A 25,375-nucleotide genomic window follows, 5' to 3' on the forward strand; every position below is an offset into this window, starting at 1 on the left:
TCCAAACTTATTAACAGATCCTAGAAAAATGTATATAATATTGTTGCTTCCAGGCATTTCGATCTCAACTCTCATATTCTCAACACTCATTAGGTTCCAGCTGCACTGGCCTTCTTGATGTTTTTGAAACACATCAAGCTTGTTACTGCCTCAAGACCTTTGTACTTGCTATTACTTTTTCTGGGAATACACTTCCCTTAGCTCTTTTATGATTGACCTTTCATCAGTCAGAACTCAGCCCAAACGACATCTGAGCTAAGTCTTCTTTGACCATTCTTGATTTAAAAAAGGAATGCCTGTAGCCTTATGTTAGTACGGTCCCTTTTCTTCACAGCACAGATTTATCATCTGCAACTCTATTCACTCACTCATTAGTTTGCTTGGACATTTTCAGAAATCTCTACTAGAAGAAAAGTTCACATAGGCAGAGACTTCATCTTGTTTGTTCACTGATGTTTCTTCAAAGCCTAGAATACTCCTTGGTACACAGTAAATCCTCAAGAAGTATTTACTGAATACAAGAACACAATTCTCCAGGTTACAGATAAGAAAAAGTGGATCTGAGAGTTTGAGTTACTTTCCCAAAGTTTTACAGAATTTCTTACAGGTGTGCCTCATTCTAAATCCTACTGCCTTTTGCTTCAGCAAGGTACTGTCAAAAGTGAAGTGCCAGACAGCAGGCAGGGCGAGGTGATGAGCAGGTGTTGGATTCTATCACGGAGGCAATCAAAGCCAAAAAGGCATACTGATCACACTTTCCCCCAGGAGCCCTGAATTTTCAAAGGAACAAGATACTTGAGAAATCTATTGATCTCCCATTTTTGTTATGCTGTACAGGTGACGGGGATCAACGAAGATTTGTACTTCTCTACACACAGCCTTGCAACCTCAATTTGTATTCCCACCCAGATTCCCACAACTTGGCAGCATGCACTGCTCTGAGTGCCCACACCTTACCTAATTTAGTGCCACCGTTTGTGACAATTCTGCTTTCCCAGCTCCTTCCAATTCAGAGAAACGTCTCCCCTCCTCTCCTGCTCCCTTGCTCAGGAAACCAGCGCGCCCCACCCAGCTGTACTCTAACTGAACGTCTGCCAAGTCCATTGGCCCACAGTCCGCGAGGGGGCGGGGCTTCTGTCTGGGGGCTCTTCCAAAGGGATCCGAGGTCTGAGCAGTTTCTGAAGCACTATCCCTCTCTGGGCCTCCTTCCCCAAACCTGTGCTTTCCTGCCTGCTTTCTTTTTCCTTTCTGGCTCAGCTTGGGACAGAGGCTCCTTCCAGAGGAGGCTCAGGTCTTGCATTTTAATAGCAGTGATGGAAAAACATGAGAATGTTTCCTGGATCTACCAACAGGAACTGGAAGATCCCTTCAAGAAATACCTGAACAACACGGATGACTACCTAGCTTTGCTCTGCGGGCCTCGTCGCAGCCACCTCTTCCTCCCGGTGACTGCGGTGTATGCTCTGATTTTTGTGGTGGGGGTCGTTGGCAATCTCCTGGTGTGCCTGGTGATTCTTCGGCACCAGACGATGAAGACCCCCACCAATTACTACCTCTTCAGCTTGGCCGTCTCCGACCTCCTAGTCCTGCTTCTCGGGATGCCCCTGGAAGTCTATGAGATGTGGCGCAACTACCCTTTCCTGTTTGGGCCGGTGGGCTGCTACTTCAAGACGGCCCTCTTCGAGACCGTGTGCTTCGCCTCCATCCTCAGCGTCACCGCCATCAGCGTGGAGCGCTACGTGGCCGTCCTCCACCCGCTCCGCGCCAAGCTGAAGAGCACCCGGCGCAGGGCCCTCCGCATCCTTGGCATCGTCTGGGGCTTCTCTGTTCTCTTTTCTCTGCCCAACACCAGCATCCATGGCATCAAGCTCCACTACTTCCCCAATGGGTCCTTCGTCCCGGGCTCTGCCACCTGCACAGTCATCAAGCCCATGTGGATCTATAATTTCATTATCCAGGTCACCTCCTTCCTCTTCTACATCCTCCCCATGACGGTCATCACTGTCCTCTACTACCTCATGGGGCTCAAGGTGAGTATCCAAGCTGGCTGCAACCCTTAGGGCGGCGTTCCGTCTCTTTACTCTGGCTCCAAGTTCAGAGAAACACTTAGAACTGGAGAAATTCAGAACTGGAAGGGACCTTAGAGAAAAACAGGGTGAACTCAGAGGGGACACTCAGAAGTTAACAGACTGGCTTTCAGTTGGACAGACAGTAACCACAGCTGCAAATCATTTCCTGTAACTCACCTTTCATCATTCTTCCCGCTGCAACTGTGGTTCTCAAACCTAGGTATTCCTACAAATCACCTTGAAACTTTACCATGGGAACTGATGTGTGAGTCCCTTCCTACAGAGAAGTCTGATTCAGTAGGTCTGGGATAGAGCTTCATTTTAAATAGCACAAGGCAGCCACCCCTGGAGAGACCGTTTCATATCCTGTGGTCTCTTTCCTGCCCCCACCTGCTTTGCCTGCATTGAAATTTTCCTCTGCACCAACTTGGTCTGAATATAATATAAACTATCCCTGTGTAGTTTATACTCCAAGACAGATATACAGTTTTAAAGTCAGACACTTCCTTGTGGTGGTTGCTTTGATCCTTTTGTGGAAATATCAGAGTAAAATGCAAAAATATGGCCTGAGTGAAATCAACCTGGACAAGTGGAGTTTGAAGGACAAAGAGATAAACAGAGTGCCTAAAATAAATTAGAAGACAGTGTGAATAAGATATACCTGGAATTAATAGAATATTATTACTTAGTTTGAAACATTTTATATTAGAGTTTACCTTCATGTGCTCATGGTGATAAACTTATTTCTTTTTTTAATTTTTTTCTGGATCTAAATTATCTGAAACTTTTGTTTTGTTTTTAATGAAAGGAGAAGTGAGTCTATATGATTCCTTTCCTGATATATTCTGCACCAAAAATCACAGAGAGGAAAACTAAACATGACAGTTTTATACCCATTTAAGGAGGTAGTTATGTAGGAAATAGTCATGAGACCATTTAGACTCCCAGGTATGAAGCTCACATATAAGATGCCTTTAGGTAATGTTATGCAATTCTCTCCTGGAATTAGTTTTTGTATTTATAAAATGAGAAGTTTACATCAGATCTTATGTATTAGCACCCCTGATCATTAACAGTCTGTGGTTCCTTAAGAAAAGGAAAAGGAAATCTTTGAGTGGGAGCAATGTGAGTTATAAATGAAAGGAAAACAAAACAGGCATCACAGTCTCATCCTATGTTGTAAGATGGCTCTGGTACCATGTATTATGTGATAATTAATATACTCCCATCTCAGTGCTCTCTGAGAAAGTTGTGTGTCAAAAATGAGTGTCCCACAGGTGGTCCTTTCAAATAAATACTGTTCCTAAAGTGAATGGCAAGGTCTAAGGAGGAAGAACAGATTTTAAGTACACAGGAGTAAATCTAATCAGGCAGAGAACTGTGCCAGCCTCCTCCTGGTGGACTGGCCCCTGTAATTCCAGAGACATGTGTCAAACCAGACTAGCTCACAGTCACCTTGTCTTTAGCAAGCCCTGTGCATCGCACTGTGGGGAAATCTGCATGATTCCATGAGCCCTATGAGAAATATCCACCCCAAATGTACCAATACAATCTCTACTAACAGTGAACAATCACTGAACTCAGGTCAATTTGGAGGAACTATCTAACTCTGAATAGGAAACACATGTTTCCCTTTCCAAACAATTACTTTAAGTGTCACTTCGTTGTGTTGTCCGGAATCTACTGTTCCCCGGTTATCAGGAGCTAGGTGATAGATAACAGCTAAGAAACCACCCTAATTTGCTTTGTGTATGCAGTGCAACTTACAGCATCCTATTCTCAGGAAGGATGAGGTGTTACCTAGAGGACACTGGAAAGGAACTATCTGCTCAGAATGTCTCTTCTATAGGAATTTAAAGATTTCTAGACTGGGAGTCAAAAGTAGACCCTAATCTGTGGCATTGGTCTCAAGACCTTTGCACCTTTTGCTGTATTTTTGCTGGAAACATCCCTACTGCCCACCACCACAATCCTTTTTGCCTTTCTAACTCTCACTTATCCTTTAAGTCATATTTTACTCATACTTACTCCAGGAAGTTCTCCCTGATTCCCTAACTGCCTGGTTCCCCTGTAGGTGCTCATAATTCCTAGTGATTTCCCATTATTACATTTATCACAACTTATAATTCTATTCTCTACTTGTGGGTTCCTTAACTTATTCCTCTCCAACTAGACTGTAAGCTCAATGAATGAATGAATGAGCCAAAATCATGTCCTTTATTATTGGACTTCAGCTTCTCTACCTTCAAAATAGGAGACGTGAAAATATTATCTCAGAGGGCCTTTTTGATCTGAAAGGTTTTAAAGAGATTTGATCAACTCTGTTGAGTACTGATTCTCATGGCAAGTTTAAAGATATGACTGAGTCTGGACAAATGCCTTCAGAAGGCAGAAAACCAAGACTGATGAAATCCCAGGAGCAAGAAAGAAAGAAGGGAGCCATATGTGTGTTCAAAATTGACCACTCAGAGCTTCTTCATCATTCCAGGACTCAAGTCTCCAATGAGCTGCTCTCCATGGTTCTAACATGATGGAGATGGAAAATAGCCAATCCCAGGGCAAGTCCCTTCCCATCTCCTGCATGCAGCATTAATTCTTGAACTGAGAGGCTGTGTTACGAATAGTAGCAGAATTCAGCCAGGGCAAACAGGATTGGACTGATTTTTTTTTTTTTAATAAACAGATTTTGTTCAGACTGTGGAGATATTTACACAAAAGCTATAAGTATATCTTGGTATTCTAAAGTTATATAAATGAACTCACAAACTATATAAATGAATCACTGGTAAAATGATTTTAATCAATATAAACAACTGATCGGGATTATCTGATTGATAATCAACCCCATGTCTCCCTTCACCTTTTATCATACATAGCTAAAAGGAGTGGAGTAGCAAGACTGCTGAACTTCCTACAGAGTGATGACAATTTTCCTCTCCTCTTTTTGTAACCTCACTTTTAAAATAAATGTTTAGGCTTGGGTGGGAATAATCAATAGGTAAATATATACTTTGTTAAACATCTGAAGGGAAATGAAATTATTCAACAAGAAATAATGGAGCATTTAATATTGGCTAAACAAACTGTTTGGATTCTATTCTGCTATGTTAACCCCTTCAATTCTGTTGAAACCATGTGTAACATGTATAAATATTCTGTTTCTTACTCTTCTAGTTGAATAGTTGTGTCACTGTAACCTAAGAAAGCCAAAAATGTAAATAATTATTAATACACACATGAATTTTCTTTTCAGTGCAAACTACACTGAAAAAGAAGCCTGTTCCTCAAAGGACTGTGTGAGCCATTTGCCAGCTGTTTGATTTAAGGAAACTGTTCCCTGGAGTAGAAAAATTTCTAATGAGAACTGTTGAATGCACCCAGAGAAGTGACTAATAGATCTTAATAATCTTTCATTGTTCTTGATTATAGACTGGAATCAAATAATGGAATAACTATCTTATAATAAGGACAAATGTTTTAAATGGTATGAAATAATCAGAAACTTTAGTAGATTTAATTGAAGGTGAGTTAGAAAGATTTGTAGTTTGATTTATTGCTCTAACCTTAAACACAAGTGTTTCTCTTCTCAGTGTATCTGGATCCTTATTTGTGTCAACACGAGGACAGCTTGTGGGTGAGTGGTACCATGAGAAGAATTTCTAGAAGGGTCTCCATAATACAGATGAGTGGGCCCACAGCTGTACATAAATATTTCATGAAAATTTATTATGCCTTTTGAGTAAACTCAGGACAATAATCAGAATCACAATATATGATTTTTTTTCTTTTGGCCACACTGCATAGCTTGCAGGATCTCAGTTCCCTAACCAGGGATTGAACCTTGGCCACAGCAGTGAAAGCCCAAGAATCCTAACCACGAGGCCGCCATGGAACTCCCAGAATCACAATATATAATTTACTGAGTATCATGTGCCAGCCATTGAGTGCATTGTTTTCTTTTACTTTTATATTCCTGGGAAGCCCTTATTCTTATATAAATAACATCTTATCATCTTTAGTTCCTTCTCATTTATTCCTAAACTTCACAATATTTCCCCTATTTCTTTCCAAGCTCTAGATGACTGCAAAGGGTCAAATCTCATGTAACCTTAGTCCCCTACTTTCTGAAGACACAGGAATATGTAGAGAACACCAATATATTCAAGATGGCCAGGTTTATTAATCATCCATGCAGATACTTCAGGGCAATGCAGCGTGGAGAGCTACCTGACTTCAAGGAGCATATCCATCTTTTAGGAAGACAGGATATTGATTTGTTGAACTTTGGAGGCAACTTTTAATGATCCCTTCTTCCAAGTCTTATTTAATTTTAAATACCTTCTCTAAAATATTTTGTAAAAACACCATCTAGCCCAGGAAGGTCACTGATTCTTATAGAAGTCTAAGTCTGTTCCATTGTTGCACAGACCACACTGATGGAGCATAGACCTGAAAAATCTAGAGGGAGAGCTGGCTTATGGGGAAGATTAATCTAGTAAGACACACAGTGACAGCAAGGATCTAGCTTTATTTCTGTTTCTTTGCTCTTCTGTCTTGGTGTTGGTTTCAACCTCAAAATCTGCATAGCAGCCCATTAGTGGCTCCAAGCACATTCCTCATGGTGAGGAGGAAAAAAACAAACAAGCAAACAACTCTACCTAGCAGTTCTAATAAAAAAGGAATGAAACTTTCATTCCTAAAATTATAAGGAAGTATCTGAAATCTCATTGGTCTCAATCATCCAACCACTCTGACTGAAGGATGACAGCTAAATTATATAGGGACTAAACGTAGTTCTGGGATTTCCCTGGTGGCTCAGTGGTAAAGAACCTATCTACCAATGTGGGAGACAAGGGTTCTATCCCTGGAGAAATGGTCACCCAATTCAGTATTCTTGCTGGGAAATCCCATGGACAGAGGAGCCTGGCAGGCTACAGTCTATGGGGTCGCAAAAGAGTCTAACATGACTGAGCAACTAAACAACAACAACAAAAACAAATCTGTATCTGGAGATGGGATCATTCAGATCCAAATTAATGACTATGAACTGGAGAATGAATAAATTCCCTAAACGAAAATCAGGGCACTATTTTGAAGAGAAGGGAGAATAAGCGCTATACTATCTTCTAGATATTTGATAGTAGTTTATTATGAGTCCTTAAAGCTTCTTTTATCTGGCTGAACATCCCCACAAAGTTGAAATACATAAAGAGAAAAAAAAAATCACAACTAGATGAATGATATAGATCTTCAGTGCTATTTAAGTTCAGAGGAAGAAGCTGATAATGGTCTCTAGTTGCCACAAGTCTCCCATGAGTAGGTGGCACTTAACTGGGTGAGAGAGGCTATATGTACAGGAAATGTTAATATTTGAAATTATCAGATGCTACTTTACAGATCACAGTGTCTGCCAGTAAGGAGAAGTTATTTTAACATCTAAACTCAGAAATATACGAACCTTTATGGATAGTATTTGTAAAACAGAGTTTTCCAAATTGTGCTTCTCAAGGTGGTTCCAAGTATTCCACTGAAAAGGGTTGGGAAGGGTATTGTTTAGTCTAAGAAGCACTATGCCCTGAAAGGATAGGACATGTGGGATGTGGAAGGTGGAGGTGGAGGAGAGATGATACACTGTCTCCCGTGAAGATGAGTTATACCCATTAGCATTTTAAGGCTCAAAGAAGATCCACAATAAAGACTATAAAGATCATGAAGCAGAAATAATACCTGTTTCTGTTTTCTACTGCCTATCCATCTCATAGCAGAGGGATTTCACTCTAATAGATGTCTAATAATTATATAATAAATGAATGAATGAATGGAAAAGCCTAACTTTTTAACTCTAGGAATATTTTTTTCGTGGAATGTCTATTAATAAGCTACAAAACAATGGTTTTACAGAATAGCATAGGTTAAATGAAAGTGAACGTGTTAGTCACTTAGTCGTGCCCTGCTCTTACAGATCCCATGGACTGTAGTCCACCAGGCTTCTCTGTCCATAGAATTCTCCAGGTAAGAATACTGGGGTGGGTTGCCATTCTCTTCCTCAGGGGATCTTCCCGATCCAGGGATTAAACCCAGGTCACCTGCATTGCAGGCAGATTCTTTACCATCTGAGCCACCAGAGAAGCCCATAGGACAAACGGTTGCCTGTAACTTGGCCCCATCTATACAGTTGAGTTAGGTGACCTGAGTCCAGTTCCACCTCCAACTTATTGTTAAACATTTAGCTAATTCTTACATTTCTCTGGGGCTTCCCTGGTAGCTCAGCTGGTAAAGAATCCACCTGCAATGCCGGAGACCCCCAATTCGATTTCTCGGTCAGGAAGATCCTTTAGAGAAGGAAGGGGTAGGCTGCCCACTCCAGTATTCTTGGGCTGCCCAGGTGGCTCAGACAGTAAAGAATCCACCTGTGATGTGGGAGACCTGGGTTCCATCCCTCGATGGGAAGATGCCCTGGAGAAGGAATAGGCTACCCACCCCAGTATTTTGGCCTGGAGAATTCCATGGACAGAGGAGCCTGGCAGGCTACAGTCCAAGGGGTTGTAAAGAGTCGGACATGACTGAGTGACTTTCACTTTGACTTTACATTTCTCTCTTTTTTTTTTTTTAACTTGCAAAATGAGTGTTAGACTCACACTTCTTAGATCTTAATGGGAGGAAAATCTGTCTCCCTTTCTCTGTATCTCTTTGCATTTCCCTTGCAGCTGAAGAAAGACCGACACCTTGAGGCAGATAAAGTGACTGCGAATATTCAAAGGCCATCCAGAAAATCAGTCACTAAAATGCTATGTGAGTCCTCTACTTTGTAATTGTTTGTTTGTTAAAGGAAAGCAGTTATATTTGGTATGATTAAGTGTCACTAGTATCAGATCAAAATTCTCTTCAAGCAAAATATCATGTCCTGTTCTTCCATGGCTTACTCAAGCATCGAGGGCCTGCCTATTTTGTTCTGTTTTGAAGACCTCAGGACAACACACTAAACTGCATCCGTTATAATACACTCTGTTCAGTTTTTGGTAAATAATACCCACTCTCAGAGCCTTCAAGTATCTCTTTTCCCTTTTAAAATGAGCAGGTGATTCTTAACCTATTTTCTATTATTAGTTTCTTTAAAAGTATTATGGAAACAGTGAATTTTCCACTCAGAAAATACATAAAGGAGCATCCATCAAATGTTTGATAGTCCATTTCAGAGGATCACAAAACCCTCTGATACCAAGCTTGGACTTCCTGAAATCTTTTATTTCCAGAATAAAAACAGCTGGTTAAGAATATTCTAAGCAATCATTCCTCCTATGACATTGCATGATTTTATATAGACAGTACGGTCTTTTGTATAGATAAGATTTTAAAACAAAATCCAGGCATTGATCCACACTCTCCCAAAAGAATGTTATAAAAATACAAGATCCAGCACTAGTCTAACAAGATACTGATCAATTAGAGAAAGGAGATTTGTGATATACTTTCCAACTCAAAATGTGAGGTTTAGAAGAAAAAAAATCTTCCAGGATAATATGCATATGAATACTCACTGCAACTATGTGATACATATAAACAACAACAAAACCTGTGAGGTCACTAAAATATGTCTTTTCAGCTCTACTAATCTTCTTGGAAATTTTTTACAACCTGTTAGCACCTGACCTTCTCTACCAAGCAATCTATTCAGATTTTCAGAATTTCTCTCTGCTCCTTTTTGAACATAATCTTTCACTAAGAGACTTGAAGTGTACTCATATTAAAGTTACGATGATAAAATACACTGTGAACCCTTTGCCTTTTGCAAGCAGAGGGTTTAATTTTAAAAGGAGTTAAAATTTTTAACTAGAGGAAATTGTAGACAGTAGTAAGCAGATTAGCAACATTGTCCGACTGAGCGACTGAACTGAACTGAACTGAACTGATTCAAGGGTAAATTCAGAAGAATCTTCCAAACAGTCCTGAAACCACATAAAGCAGGCAGACAACTTACTCTGAGTATGTTTAGTGCCAATGGGAAACATATGTACTGTTTACCATGAAACACATCAAAAGTGCTCATGAGTTCAGAGAACTGTAAGTAAACACCAAAGTACCCATCATCCAGCTTTAAAAGTTATCAATGCATAGCCAATCTTGCTTCCTCTACATCTCTATCTCTCCTTTAGCCCCTACAAGATTATTTTGAAGCAGATCTCAAAAAAAAAGGAAGGAAAAGTATTTTACGACTCTAGGAGAGAAGAAAAAACATACACATTTATATTCGTGCAGATTAAATGCCCTATAGAGAAACTCTGGTAGCACCAATCTCTGTCTGGGGAACTGAAAATAAGAAACTAGAAGGTGCAACTTCCTGTGAATCTGTAATGATTTAAAAACAAAAAGTAAAAACAAACGTAAAGCAACTGAAAGGAATTCTGTGCCCTAGCAATTTATAATAGACACATCCCCATTCCAATCCAGAGATGCTTATAGTATGTTCATGATTGTTCTTTCTCTTTTCCCTGACTTCTTGCAGAATTTTAAATGATTAAAATCATAAAAGCTTCTATTTTTTCTAGCATAACAATATAAATTCATACTGCACTTCACAGTTTATTAATCTATAACTTCAAAGAACACGGACTCGCTTGAGCACAATCATTTTACTTATATATCCGGTTTATGTGGTTACAACAGTCTACTGGCAATAATTTATGTTCCACAGTAGAATGTTTTCAGAACTTTTAGTGCATTCAATACTATTTTAATACCTTAAAGGAGACTTACATTATACAAGAAACCTTGTACAACCATTTGGGAAACTGATTCTCAGTCCTATAAAATTCATTCTTATGTTTACATATTCTATGTAGAAGTTCTGTAGGATCTAGTGACCTTTGGGAAGTATAACTTAACAAACATGAAGGGCAAATGCTAGCAGGAACTCAGAGGGAGTTGTATACCTCTTCTTGCTTTGACTGCCTTTTACTCTTCCCTTCATCCTCCTTTTCCAGTTGTCTTGGTCTTAGTGTTTGCTGTCTGCTGGGCCCCATTCCACATTGATCGGCTCTTCTTCAGCTTTGTGGAGGAGTGGACTGAACCCCTGGCTGCTGTGTTCAATCTCATCCATGTGGTGTCAGGTAAAAGTGTAGATCCTTTGGGTGCATCACAAGTGTTCAGGTAGTTGCAGCTTTTTCATCTTGCTTAGAGCAAGTGGGTTCTATCTGTATATACCAATTTATCGTGAAGATCTGCCATGCACATATACATAAAATGAAGACATTCGATTTTTATTGTATTTAAATATTAAATATTTAAATATTATTAAGTATTAAATATTGATTAACTAGGTTACTGGCTCAAAAGAAATATACCATATTACTACTTTAGACACTATTTTATGAAAACCCTCAACTCTAAATATGATGGTCACAGCAGGAAAATGGTCTAAGGAATGATTCCTTTGGTTTTTCTGCCAATGGCCATGGGATTTAATTGGCTTTTATTTATTAAACATCCATGTCTCTGAAACCAGGTATTGTCTTCAGCAAGTGTTACATCCTCCTGAAAGCCAGCCAAAGGGCATTCATGGGGCATCAAGTTCTGCCTTTAGGCCACTTTAATGCTGCTCATTAAGGACATCATAGACTATGGTGGAGAGTGGGGGAAAGGTTGCTGAATCAGAGGGCCTGGATTTGCATCTCAGTACCATTAATATTCTTAGCGATATGCAAAACATGGATTCCAAGTTTCCTCAACTATAATATGGCAATAATGCCCATTCTGTACACACCACAGGCTGATGCATGCTAAGTCACTTCAGTCATGTTCGACTCTTTGCAACCCCATGGACTATAGCCTTTCAGGTTCCTCTGTCCATGGAATTTTCCAGGTAAGAAAACTGGAGTGGGTTGCCATTTCCTACTCCGGGGATCTTCCCGATTTAGAGATCAAACTGCATCTCTTACATTTCCTGCATTGACAGATGGGTTCTTAACCACTAGCACCACCTGGAAAGCCCATAGGCTGAAGGTGAGAAGCAAATACAATAATAACTATTAAAGAACTTTTTAAACTATAGTATATCTTTCTATGACTATCACAAATTTGTAAAGTAAACATTATCATCAACATTTTATTAATAAAGAAACAGTTCTACAAAGAAGAAATGACTTGTCCAAAGATAATGGGCAAATAGTAAAATTAAGATTCAGTCTTGAGTCACTTAACTTCAAGTTCAGGGTTCCTTCCTCTCAAATGGAGCAAAGGATGGCCCTCCAACTCTTTCTCAGTTAGTGTAACTGTTAGCCTTAAGTTCAGACCACTTTTATCCCTCTACCTTTGCTAATCACTGGCTGGTTCTACAAGCTCTCTATCAAAGACAAAGACATCATTATGGAGGAAAGATAAGAGCAATTTGTAAAAATTAAAGTCCAGATGTGCACAGAGCAATAACATTCATATGTATACTGAATACTATATATATTCTATATATATTATCTGTTTTCTACCACCTTTTTTTTTTATTTAGCAGGGCTTGTGTACAGCTTATACTTGGACATTAGGACCTTCCTCTGTGTTAAACTATTTATTATTCTGGACAATATCTCAAAAATGTTTATAGCTCTGATCTTTGTGGTTTGTCTGAGAAATGGAAGTGTTTAAATAATATGCACACTACTATATATATACACTCACTGGAAAAGAGTCTGATGCTGGGAGGGATTAGGGGTGGTAGGAGATGGGGACGACAGAGAATGAGATGGCTGGATGGCATCACCGACTCAATGGACATGAGTTTGAGTGAACTCCGGGAGTTGGTGATGGACAGGGAGGCCTGTTGTGCTGTGATTCATGGGGTCACAAAGAGTCGGACAGGACTGAACAACTGAACTGAACTATATATATATAATAGGTAACTAATAAAGACCTACTGTGTAGCACAGGGATTCTATTACATATTCTGTATAGGTGTTTATGGGAATAGAATTTTTTAAAAAGGATATATGCATATGCATAATTGATTCTCTTTGCTGTATACCTGAAACCAATACAACACTGTAAATCAACTATACTTCAATAAAAAAGTATTTTAAATAAGATAAATTATTCTTTAAAAAAATTGGAAAACACACAAGGTCACATGAGGCTTCACTAGTTGATTACACTTATCCAGAGGCATCAAGACAACCATTTTAAGATTCCCAAGCTGTGTCATTTACAACACAATAACATTTTCCTATTAAGATATATTTTTCCCTCCCCAACCCTACCAACCAGATGATATCTAAACCTCTTAAATGTTATGCCCAAAACACCCCCAGCTTGCCTTCCGACCCTGATTATTATATTTTCAATTCATAAGCCATATACTTTCCAAGCTGTTGAATTCGGAGTTTCTGCATGTCCTGCATTATTCTTGCACAATAATTGTTCCTGTCTCAGTACATTGGTGCATGCTGTGCCTTCTACCTCTCTCCCACTCCTCTCTTGAGACCCCCTCCTGTCTTCCCCAATGTCTCCTACCCATTTCATGGTCTGGTTAGAGTCTATTCACCCCCATTATTATGGAGGTGATTTTTCATGATCATTAGAGTTCTTGTGCTCATGTGAATTTCCATAACATGACTGTTAGTATCACATATTTTGCTCTTTTCTTAACAGATATTGTTAGGTATCATCCTCTTGTTAATTGCTGAAATCAGGCATAAATCTTATCTCTGTAATACTATTCTAAATCCTTGGAGAACAAAGTCTAAATCCACTACCTTCCAGTGTGCCTCAAAGTCACATAATAAAAATTCAGTCAGTATTTCTTTATTGAAAAAATTAACAGTGTACAGAAATGTACCCCCTCCTCCACAGGTCCGCAGACATTCCTCTCTGGGTTTCCTAGATGGCTCAGTGGTAAACAATTCCCTGCAATGCAGGAAGATCCTATGGAGGAGGGCATTGCAACCCACTCCAGTATTTTTGCCTGGAAAATCCCATAGACAAGGGAGACTGGCGGGCTGTAGTCCATACAGTCGCAAAAGAGTCAGACAGGACTTTGCGACTAAACAACAACATTCCTCTGTGCCCAAATCTGTCCACAGGCAAATGGCTCTGTATGTGTCCTGAACTATATAAATGAGAATGACAATGAATGTATTGAGGATAGCATCTATCACTTGTTTTATATTCTTATTCTCAACCCTTCTGTAGACAGTACCTCAGCTTTGGCCTCACAATAATCCAGGGAGGTGGGTTAAAATGGTATTATCATCTCCATTTTACAAAGAACAAGAAATTGAAGTGTCAGTTCTGTCCAGGGTCACAGGATAAGCAAGGACCAAGATCAGAAACTTAAGTCCTCTGGTTCTTCAGGCTCCCACGGGCCTTGAGGAAATAAAATAAGATATGGTAATAAATGAAAAGTGTGTATCAACCAAGAAAATGGCAGTGTGTAAGGCATTTTGTGGAGAAAACAAATGGAAAACAATATAAGAATACATTAAGGTTGGAATTAAGGTGGGAAGAGCCATCAAGGGGAAGGAATTGGCAGGAAAAGGACACTGGGGAATGCTTCTTTGAAGAGCTATTTGGCATCATAAGGAGTCTTAATAGAGATTTTGCCTTGACTGATTTACTATTCCTCCATTACTTGCAATTTCAAATGATAGATTGAAGCATAAGATAAAAACATCTCTTTCCTCTGATACTTAAGCATCTCTCGTTAATGCTATGGGAACGTGTTCTTTAATTAAACAAGTGGGGATCAAAGCAAGTTGCTGAACATCTCAGAGAGATCCCATGCCAGCTTAAATTTTTCCAAGACTCTTTAATCTTTCTAGGTTTGGTTCCTAAAGTACATAGGTGGTAGATCTGTTCAGAGCATTTTGTATTCTCAATTAGAGTCTTGTATATATTACCACTTCCAAAAGAGGCGATCAAAGGGATGTGAGCCCTTTATGAAATATCTATACTTCTCCATATGGTGCCTCCCCCTGTTTTTCCTCAGCCTGCCTCTTAATCCTCTGTGTTCCAGGTGTGTTCTTCTACCTGAGCTCAGCCGTCAACCCCATTATCTACAACCTGCTCTCCCACCGCTTCCAAGCAGCATTCCGGACCGTGATCCCTCCTTCCTGCCAACAGCAGCACTCCCATAACCACTCACCGGGGCCATCTGTGCAGCGGAACATCTTCCTGACAGAATGTCACCTTGTGGAGCTGACTGAGGATGCAGGTCCCCAGTTCCCTTGTCAGCTGTCCGTCTTCAGCTCGCACCTTCCCACAGCCCTCTGTACTGGACAGGCACTGAGAAAGGAACTCTCAAAGAGCTGACATCCCTGTGTGGTTCTGTACTCTGGAGGGGTGGGGGGATGTCCCATAATTTATGCCGTCTTATATGATATTAAGGAGGTAAAATGACTCTTGGAACTTACATATCCAATTCTAGTTTTTTCCCCAACAAATGTGAAAATTGCTGCTTAAATCTTGATTTAAAACCCAGAACCTCTTGATTTTTAGTTAGCTTTCCACTGTCTTAACTGCTTCATGTCCTCCACTAGTTCATGAAAAGAGCATGACTAACAAGTCATAGCATCTATACATTGAGTCATTCTCACAATTGGGAATGATTTGTCTTGCTATTCACACTCTGAGTCAGGCTGTCATTCTTACAACCAGTGGTCCCTATGAGTCACAGAGGGAGACATGGAAATGCTCTTAATGTAATTTGAGGGGCCCATGCCAGTTCTTCCACAGCAATCTGTCTACCCTGCTTCATACTGTTCAATTACAATGTGATTCCTTGGAGTCCTGAAGCCTTTGACTTAAAGAGTCCTGATAACATAAGAATGCTCTTCAGAATTATTATTCCTGCCATTCTATTAATGATCCCCAAGTCATTATCAGTCATTCCTCACCAGGGATGAAATCAGATACAAGTTCCACTTGGAGAAGAATGGGAAGAAAGAGAATACGGTGGAAGGTCCAAAGAGTCAACCTACACTATTTATTTGTTTTCATCATTTGGTCTAGACCTGGGTTTCTATTAATTTGTATCATAAATAGATGTATATCTACTGTCTCATAAAAAGGACAAGTCAAGTGATAACTACTGGTCTCAAACTCATGACTTTTCCTACTCAATCCTTCATTGCCTCTATAGCCTGCATCACTCCTATAGTGGCCGCCATTGCATCGTCACAACTTCTGTACATTTCTACTCAAGTTCAATTACTTGCTCTTACAAAGTCACACCCCAGTTTCCCCAGCTGCATATGTTTGCTTACAGAATGCTCTATACCTCCAATCTTCATCAGATGTGATCCTACCCATTCTTAAATATCTAGCTCATTGTGGTACCTCTTCCATGAAGCCTTGCTTGATTTATTCAAATAGGAGTATAATCTGACTTTTCTATCAGTTTATGTATCTTAAGCTATTTCTTCAGCCTGCTTTGTATTTCCATGATTTATATTCTTGCTTTGCTAGAATGTAAATTTGTCAAAGACATGAAGTATCTTGTGTTCCTTTTTGCTGTTACTGGAGTCCTGACAATATATCAATCACAATAAATATGTAGTAAATAAGTTGACCTCACATTCCAATGTACTGAACCAAAAAATGGCTCCACAGGAAACCATGTTAAAGAGCTGAAAGACCAAGATTCTGTTTCTGACGGGGACATCTGACCTTCAGTTGGCCATTTAATCAGCTGTGATTATAATGGCATGCCTGCTGTGCCTGCAGTGTGAGAAGACTCTTCTCTGCCCCAGGCCTTACTGATGCTGAAACATGCAAGCTCCAGCTTTTAGTCTGAATTTTCCCCAAGTTGAATGGACCATTCTACTAATAAATGAGGATATTGGTCTCTGACATTATTTTCTAACTGAACAGTCATCTTCAAAGTAATTCAATATATTTTTTTAATCTCTTAGCTAATTATAAGCCAACTTTAATGAATCTGAATTCTTAGTGATGGTTTATGTTGGTGAGCAAAAATTCTCTGGACATTAAGGGATTAAGTTGAAAAGACTCAACAAAAGAAAAACCTCAAAAAATGGACAATTGAGTTTCTTTCTTGACTTTTGAAGGTCTAGTACAATTACTGTCTTTAACATCAACTCCAAAAGAAACAATACTAAAACTGAAGATAGTAATCTGGTTGCTTGATTAAAACTTTAGTCTGTTTTTTAAAATCCTCATTTTCCTTTCTTCTCTTAAAGAAGTAAAAATTTAAAAAAAAGATTATTAATTCTTTCATTCAACAAATTTTCAGAACCAATCAGGTAATGTGCATTGTGGTGTCACCTGACCTTTAAATTATTTATCTAGTAGAAGAAATTATTATTTTTGAAAATCATTACACAATTGTTTAAATCTAATTGTGAAGTGTGCCACAAAATCCAAATATAAGCACTATGGGACTATATATAAAAAAAAAACAGTGTTTGATCAAGTCAGAGAGCAATGGGTTTAACTAAGCATAACACTAAAAAAGGAGGGGAAAGTGTTAAGGTTTTGTCTATAGAGACATACATACATATGTAAATATATACATACAGGAAGCTTATATTTCCTATAATATAAGGAATATTTCCTTCAATGAAAGTTGAAGTCCTAGAGTTACATAATAGTTGACGCAAAATTAGTAGAATAAAGGGAGAAACTAAAACTTAAATTGTTCAGTGTTACTCAGTAGTGCACCTCATCATCTCTTGAGTTCCTTGTGATCCCTGACTTTTAGGATAAAGATAGAAGAGGCCAGATAGTAAACACAATTAACAAAGTATTGGCAATTCAACTCTACTGCAATGACATAGTGATTTTTGAGCTCTCTAGTGATTTACAAATGTAGTGAACAGAAGCAAAGATATTCAGAATGTTGCTTGCCAAATTAGTTTGGCCCGAAGAGAGAGCAGCGATTATTAATCTGAGACCGTGGAAAAGTTTCAGGAGGTACAAGAATCCCCTGAGATCAGTCATAATTCTTACAGTGTACTTTTTTTTTCTTGTAGAGAAAATTTATAGCTTTGATTTGCTCTTCAAAGTAGTCTATGACTTAAATGATTGTAATCACTGTTTTAAAGGGTCCTTAACAGTCTTACATAAAGCTTCTCTTTTAATGTATGAGTTGCAGTTGAATGAAGGTACTGCAGGATAATTAACAAGTATCATTATTCCAACATAATTGTCCAGTATGTAAGAATTAGCTGTTTATTTGTGTGCTGGCTTGAACTTGCTTACAGAAGTTTATTATTACCTATTTAGAATTTTGAAAGGAAGCTGTCAAAGGATGGGCAGCTTGACATCAGCCACAGTGGAAATATTTATGCCATAGAAACTGGCCAACACTGACCATCAAAGACCTGGCTTATCAGCACAACATTGTCAATATGCTGGCAATCCTTCATCTTGCTACAATATATTGTGATTTGTTTGTAGAATAGATCCCAAATAGTACTGCTATAATTACAGACTAATTAAGGTTGCAGTTAATTCATTGAAAAAAAAAAAAGTCAATGGACCAAATTTTGACCAAAGAGGTAAGAGATAAAAATAAGCTAAAGCATACTAATTATGATATGAAAGACACATCAGCATTTTATAATTAACCTAGAGTGGAAGATTTACCCTTGGATGATATCCATTAAAATTAGTGCAGAAAAAAGCAACAGATCAAATTTTCTTCCCTATACATCTGTTTTTAAATACCCCACAGGATTCATTGCAAAAAGATGCTAAATTTCTGCATTCTCTCTCCTTGGTTTGAGGCCTCATTTTTTAAATATGTGGAAAGTGCAAGCCAAGCAAAGGTTCAGTTCATTTAAACAATCTATTTCCTCTCTTTTCATCCTTTTAAATCATTAAACCATATTTAGATTCTACATTAGATGTGCATATGTTATACTTTGGAAATATTTTCCAGGTTACGTCAATGTTTGAAAATTTTAACTAATATAGCCTAGAAATTGTTGCATATAGCCAAATTACACATGAGAAATATACACACTGTGAAAACATATACATATGAATTTAGTAGGCTAAAATGGTTAGACTGAGCTGGTTAAAATAAAATTAAAAGCCCATTCTAACAGAAAAGCACTTCATTCATTTCAAATACATGAAATTACTGGTATATTAAGAACCCCACATTAATGCATAGATAAGAACATATTGTTAGAAAAAAAAAGTATTTTGAAACTAGATCTTAATAGGGCTTGGGTAAATATTGCTTATTTGAATATTACTATAGTAACACATAGCATAACTTCATACTTCCCTTTATAAACACTGAAAAGTTTAATACTGACCCTAACTTGATTACCAATTCCTTAACAACAGAAACTGAAGTAAGTTTTACTTCATAATATTCATCTGTACTCTTAGCTCAGTAAGTTCTCACAGCTTCACTAAGAGGGAGGTATTGTATTCCCCCTTTACAGTTGACAAAATCTGCCTTAGCCTCACTTTACACTCAGGGAAATAGACAAGCAAGCACAAAAGTGAGTGAGACATACAATGGTAAGTACTTACGTCTCACTCACACACCTAGAGGTTGTAGCTGGGCTGGCTCCACTCCAACTGAGGCGGGACACTGATGAAGACCCAGGGGCCACCTGGAGTACCTGCTTCTCGTGGCCAGCAAGTCACATGGTCAACCCCAAAGTCGGGGGGCCCAGCAGTACACGTCAATCTCTATGAGGCCCTGTCCCCACCAAGGGTGGGAGGTAAGCACTACCACAAGGAGTGAATGATGGATCAAGGACATGCATCCAGTAAGCAGTGAGTTTGAACCCAGAACTATCTGACTCCAGTATCTGCGGTCCCCCACATCACTACACTGATTCCAAGTGAGACTCTTACTTCATCAAAAAGCCTCTCAGTTTAATGTCATCCCCAAATATTACCTCTCCATTGACTTTCCATTAGATCATTAATACAGACAAGACAGCAGACGCAGAATTCAAGTACATGGACACAAGAGTCTGATGCCTGCATTCAAGTTCTGGCTGTGAGATGATTAGTCATGTGACCTTGGGCATGTTACCTAATCTCCCTGTGGCTCAGTTTCCCTGTCTATAAAATGGACACAATGACAGTATCTGTATCTGAGTGATGGCATAAGGATTAAATAAGTTAATATATGATTTGTAGCATTCTTAGGACATTGTCTGACACCTAGGAAGTGCTATAATAAGTGTGGGAAAATGACACATAGGAATGGGAACACTTGTTTCATGAAGATATATTTTTTAACACCATTTTATTTTGTTTACAGTTTTTAGGAACTGTAACTCTTTGACAACATTCAAACATAAGGTGATTTGAACAAGTACTACACCATGAACTGTGTCAGGCCTTTTTGCTTTTGTTTTGTAGCCATTTCTACCACATAAACAAGCTGCCCAAGACGCTATCACCAACTGCCAAGGTTTCATGAATAATGAAGGCACAAATATGTATTAAAGACTGTTTCTCTATTATATAAAAGATTAATCAATATTTTGATATGGCAGTCAGCAGAACTACAAGGTATCAGGCTGCTAAGGAACAGCCATGCATATTAATTGCTTCTGAAGCCCTTCAGCCTGTCTTCATCTAGGGAATTAAATGTCTGATTTTTGGCTTTCCAGGGCTAAGGCTCCAATTAACGTGGTCACTCTAGTTTAAACACCAAGCTCGGAGATGAGTAACAAGGAGAAAAGCCACTGGGGTATTAACTGGTACACTATTTCCAGTACATATAGAAAAGGATATTTAGCTGCATCCCCAAAACTCAGTATCAAGTTTATATCATTTGTGGCTATTTTACTGGACACTTCCTAGGAGGCAGATCCTGGGCCATGTGCTTGACCTCTTCATCAAGTAAATCTTAAAACAATCCCCATTTGACAGACGGGATAACTAAGGCCTGACAAGGATAACTGAGCTGCGAGTCATACAAACAAATAAATGAAAGGGCCAGGAGCCAAAGGCAAGAAGTAGGACTGGAAATTTATTCATTGCTGTGCATCTATATTCTATTCAGTGCCCCACCCTAGCAAGTACTAAATACACATCAAGTAGCAGACATTGAGCTCAATCTAAAGACACAGAGAATGAGGACGTCCCTGGTGGTGCAGTGGCCAAGATTCCATGCTCCCAATACAGAAGGACCACGTTCAACCCCTGATCAGGGAACTAGATCTCTCATGCCACAACTGAGAATTTACATGTTACAACTAAAGATCCCACATGCCATAACTGAGACCTGCTGCTGCTAAGTCGCTTCAGTCGTGTCCAACTCTGTGCGACCCCATAGACGGCAGCCCACCAGGCTTCCCTGTCCCTGGGATTCTCCAGGCAAGAACACTAGAGTGGGTTGCCATTTCCTTCTCCAATGCGTGAAAGTGAAGTCGCTCAGTCGTGTCCAACTCTTAGCGAACCCATGGACTGCAGCCTACCAGGCTCCTCCATCTATGGGATTTTCCAGGCAAGAGTACTGGAGTGGGTTGCCATCACCTTCTCCGGAGACTTGAGACAAGTCAAATAAATAATAAATATTTAAAAAATAAAAACACAGAATGAATAACAAATAAGTCCTTATCCTTAACCTATTGAATCTATGGTTATTCAAATTTACTGATTGAAAGGAAATTTATATTCATTTTTTCATTATGTATTCTTAACTCTGACCCTGACTGAATGGAGACAAGTAACCTGTTTTAAACTCCCATATAACTATGAATTTCATAGAGATTTAGAGAATGGAGTCTTCAAGATCATCTAACCCAACATGTCTTCCATACATCCATAATAGTTATTGATACTTTTCCAGCTACTATACTAAGAGCTTTATATTTACCATCTGATTTAATCTTCCTCAAATCCTAAGAGATGAGCATTATTATAATCCTCATTCCATAGAAGAAAGATACATTTAAACACAGAGGTTATGGAACTCCCCCAAGGTCACAGAGCTAATAATTGTTGAAGATGAAGTTTAAGTCACTGCTAAGTATAGATCTCTAGCTCTGAGTTACAAATCTATACAACACACCTAAAGCACAAAAAAGGAAGGCGCCTTGTCTGAGATAAAACAGTGAGTGTCAAGGCCAGTATCAGGACTGGTTTCCTCCCTCTCTTGTTCATAGTTCCTCTTATATCTCACTACGTCTGAATGAATGGCAAGAAGTGAGGGCCTGGATAGTTCAGAAGATAAAGTATATCTTTAAAAAAAGCATAATTCTTAAACCTATAATATTGGTCTTTGGACCTCATGAAAGAAAATTTCACCAATGGGTTTATGTCTATCTGATTAGCTATAAAATTAGTTTCCATTCCCTACACACAGACCAATTCTTGACAGAAGGTTCCAGCTTTAAAACATGCCTAGGTAACTGTTACATGGTTCACATTAAGAGTTTTAAAAAATCTAAATCATACTTTGACTCAAATTGAAAAAATGTCTGAGAATCTAGGTTTAATCTGTCTACTGAAAATTTTATTTACTGGAGCTGTCATTGCACTGTGGTGTGAAATGAAATAAAAATTGCACCAGACACATTAAAAATAGCAAGGAAAACTTTTTCAAGACTATTTTAATAAGGAATAGAGGCTATTACAATGGAGAGAAGAGATCAACTCATATACAAGAGGACCACATGGGGATTTATGGACATAGGCCTGGGTGAGGAAGTGGATATAAAATTACCGAGAGAAACATGGTTGATTAGATAAAGGATATAAATAGGAAAAGAGCTCGATTGGCTATCAGTGATAACAAGGATGATCTATAAACTGACTTAGCAGGATTCTTTGCTACAACTAGACTCAGACAAAGATGGAGATATATGTATACCTATGGCTGATTCATGTTGAGGTTTGACAGAAAACAACAAAATTCTGTAAAGCAATTATCCTTCAATAAAAAAATAAATAAAAAAAGATGGGTCCAAGGAGAGGCCTCAGTAAAAAGAGGGCTTCAAGGAGGCTGACGGAAGTCTGACCAAAGAGAACATCCTTGTCAATGGCTTTCAGAAGTTGAGAATGGCAACAGGAGGACCCTGTGGTGGACAGAGAAATGTCCCAAGTGCTACATAGTGCTGGGCCCTGGAATATGATGCTTAGAAAAGTCGTGACTTGCCTGAAATTCTTCCATCCATCTTAAGAGAGAGACACAGACAGAAAGAGATTAATCATAAGGAACTGGTTCATGTGATTATGAAGGCAGAGAAGAGCCAGGATCTTAAGCAAGCTGGAGACCCAATCCCAGAGAACTGGTAGTGTAGTCAGAGTCTGCATCTGAAAGCCTGAGAATCAGGAAAGGCCGGTCCATCATATCATTTCCAGCTCAAGGACAGGAGAAGGTCGGTAGCCCAGCTTAATCAGCCAAGCAGGCAAAGTTCCCTCTAACAGCCTTTTTGTCCTATTCAGGTCATTAGTTGACTGGATGAGGTCCACTTGCATTAGAGAGGGCAATTTGCTTTACTCATTCTTCTAATTCAAATGAATTCAAATGTTAACCTCATTCAGAAACACCCTTATAGGAACACCCAGAAAACAGTCTGACCAAATGTTTGGACCCCACCCCATGATTCTGTCAAGTTGACATACATCACCAGCACAGATGTGTTCACACAATCACTTCTCTGGAGCCTGGAAATTATTTTCCAGTAGTTTGATTTCTTTCTGTGGAATATGTATTTTTCATGGTTAATATGAATACTGTCTTATCTCCATCCCACTCCCTGACAGTGTCACTGAAAACAGCCTCTCATCTCTAGGCCTTGAATTTCTGCCTCCAAAGATCCTTTCTCTTTTAAACTACAAATACTTGTTAAGTTAGTAACTCTTGTGTATTTATTAATTTACAGATTTTTCTTAGTGGAAAATATCAAAATATTGCAGAAAGTGACTCAAAATAATGCAGAAATTAACTCTTGTGTATTTGTTAATTCAGAGTTTTTTTTCTTTTCTTAGTGAAGGAAAATCAAAATATTGCAGAAAAAGAAATCATTTTTGTTGCTAGATTAAGTACAGCTCTGCCTAGATTTGTGGTCCTCACAGTCTGGAGACATTTTGATTGTCACAAATTTCTGACATCAAGTGAGACCAGGGATCTGCTCATCACCATACAAGGTCCAAGGCAACCTCCGCCATCCAACAACCACAAAGAATTATCAGCCTCAAATGTCAACAGTGCTGAGGCTGAGAAATTCTTGTCTAAAGGAAAGAGAGTTGAACAGAACAGAACCTTTCTTGTTGGAAAATATCCAAACTAGAATGGATCTTATTAATAAAGAGTGCAACCCCAAACTCCCAATTTGAGATTAACATATACACACAACTATATATAAAATAAATAATCCACAAAGACTTACTGCATAGCACAGGGAACTCTATTCAATATTCTGGGATAACCTATATGAAAAAAGAATCTGAAAAAGAATGGATATACACATACATATAACTGAATCAGTTTGTTGTATACCTGAAACTAACATAACATTGTAAATCAATTATACTCTAATATAAAATAAAAATTAAATTCTAAAAAAGAGTATAATCATATTGCCTCTCTTTGTTGATAAGGAAACCAAGATTCAGGACTTAAACCTGGGGTGATACAGCTGGGCAGCAGAGGAAAGGCCAGAACCCATGTTGGCTGACACCACGGCAAGACAGGTTTTGGTTATTCCACCCGTAAAGTGGAAATCTGATTAAGTGTTGAACACTGTTTTAGCAATAATTCAAAAGAGAAATAACTTAAAATTGCATAACTGTGAAATCTGTCTAGTGTCAGGCAGCCTATAAAATGGCCCCCTGCAATGATCCCTATCCCTTGGAACTCCTGTCTTTTGTAATTCCCTCCCCTTAAATTTGGGCAAGATTATACCAACCTGCTTCTAATGAACAGCGTATGATGGAATGTCACTTTTAAGATTAAATTACAGAAAAGACTGACTTCTCCCCTGGCATGCCCTCCTTTTCCCTCTCTCTTAGCTAGCTTTCTCCAGAGGAGCCAGCTGCCAGTGAGCTTGAAAGCAGATTGTCTCCCAGTCAAGCCCTGAAAAGACAGCAGGCCTGTGGACACCCTGATGGGTGAGAAATTCTGAGAATTTCTGAGCCAGGCTTACCTAGCTAAACTGCACCCAAGCTCCTGACCCACAGAAACTGTGCGATAATAAAGGTTCATTATTTTAAGCCACCAAGTTTCGTAGTAATTTGTTATGTTATTATGGTTAAAAAAAAAATAGTAAAAATTCTGAAACAGTTTAAGAGAAGAATAATTCAAGTGTTGGCTGATCTTTACAACTCAGGAATTTTCAAACCATCTTGGGACTATCTTAGTGAACTGAATATAATGA

General features: G+C 38.8%; 1 protein-coding gene across 1 annotated transcript; it reads left to right on the forward strand.

The window, feature by feature from the left end:
* Positions 1-1,310: 1,310 nt before the first annotated feature.
* NMUR2 (neuromedin U receptor 2) lies at positions 1,311-15,359 on the forward strand. The gene is made up of 4 exons (XM_055431346.2): positions 1,311-2,030; positions 8,777-8,861; positions 11,051-11,176; positions 15,064-15,359. The coding sequence occupies exons 1-4, from the start codon at positions 1,314-1,316 to the stop codon at positions 15,357-15,359; spliced, it is 1,224 nt and encodes a 407-aa protein (XP_055287321.2). The 5' UTR covers positions 1,311-1,313.
* Positions 15,360-25,375: the final 10,016 nt, after the last annotated feature.

The sequence above is a fragment of the Moschus berezovskii genome, chromosome 8 (assembly GCF_049115385.1).
Source record: "Moschus berezovskii isolate FMDL1 chromosome 8, NW_MosBer_1.0, whole genome shotgun sequence".
In the NCBI taxonomy this organism is placed as follows: Eukaryota; Metazoa; Chordata; class Mammalia; order Artiodactyla; family Moschidae; genus Moschus; species Moschus berezovskii.

Coding starts and splice junctions, on each gene's coding strand:
- NMUR2 (XM_055431346.2), top strand. CDS start 1,314: ATGGAAAAACATGAGAATGTTTCCTGGATCTACCAACAGGAACTGGAA. Junction 2,031..8,776: donor ACTACCTCATGGGGCTCAAG/GTGAGTATCCAA, acceptor TTTCCCTTGCAG/CTGAAGAAAGACCGACACCT. Junction 11,177..15,063: donor TCTCATCCATGTGGTGTCAG/GTAAAAGTGTAG, acceptor TCTGTGTTCCAG/GTGTGTTCTTCTACCTGAGC.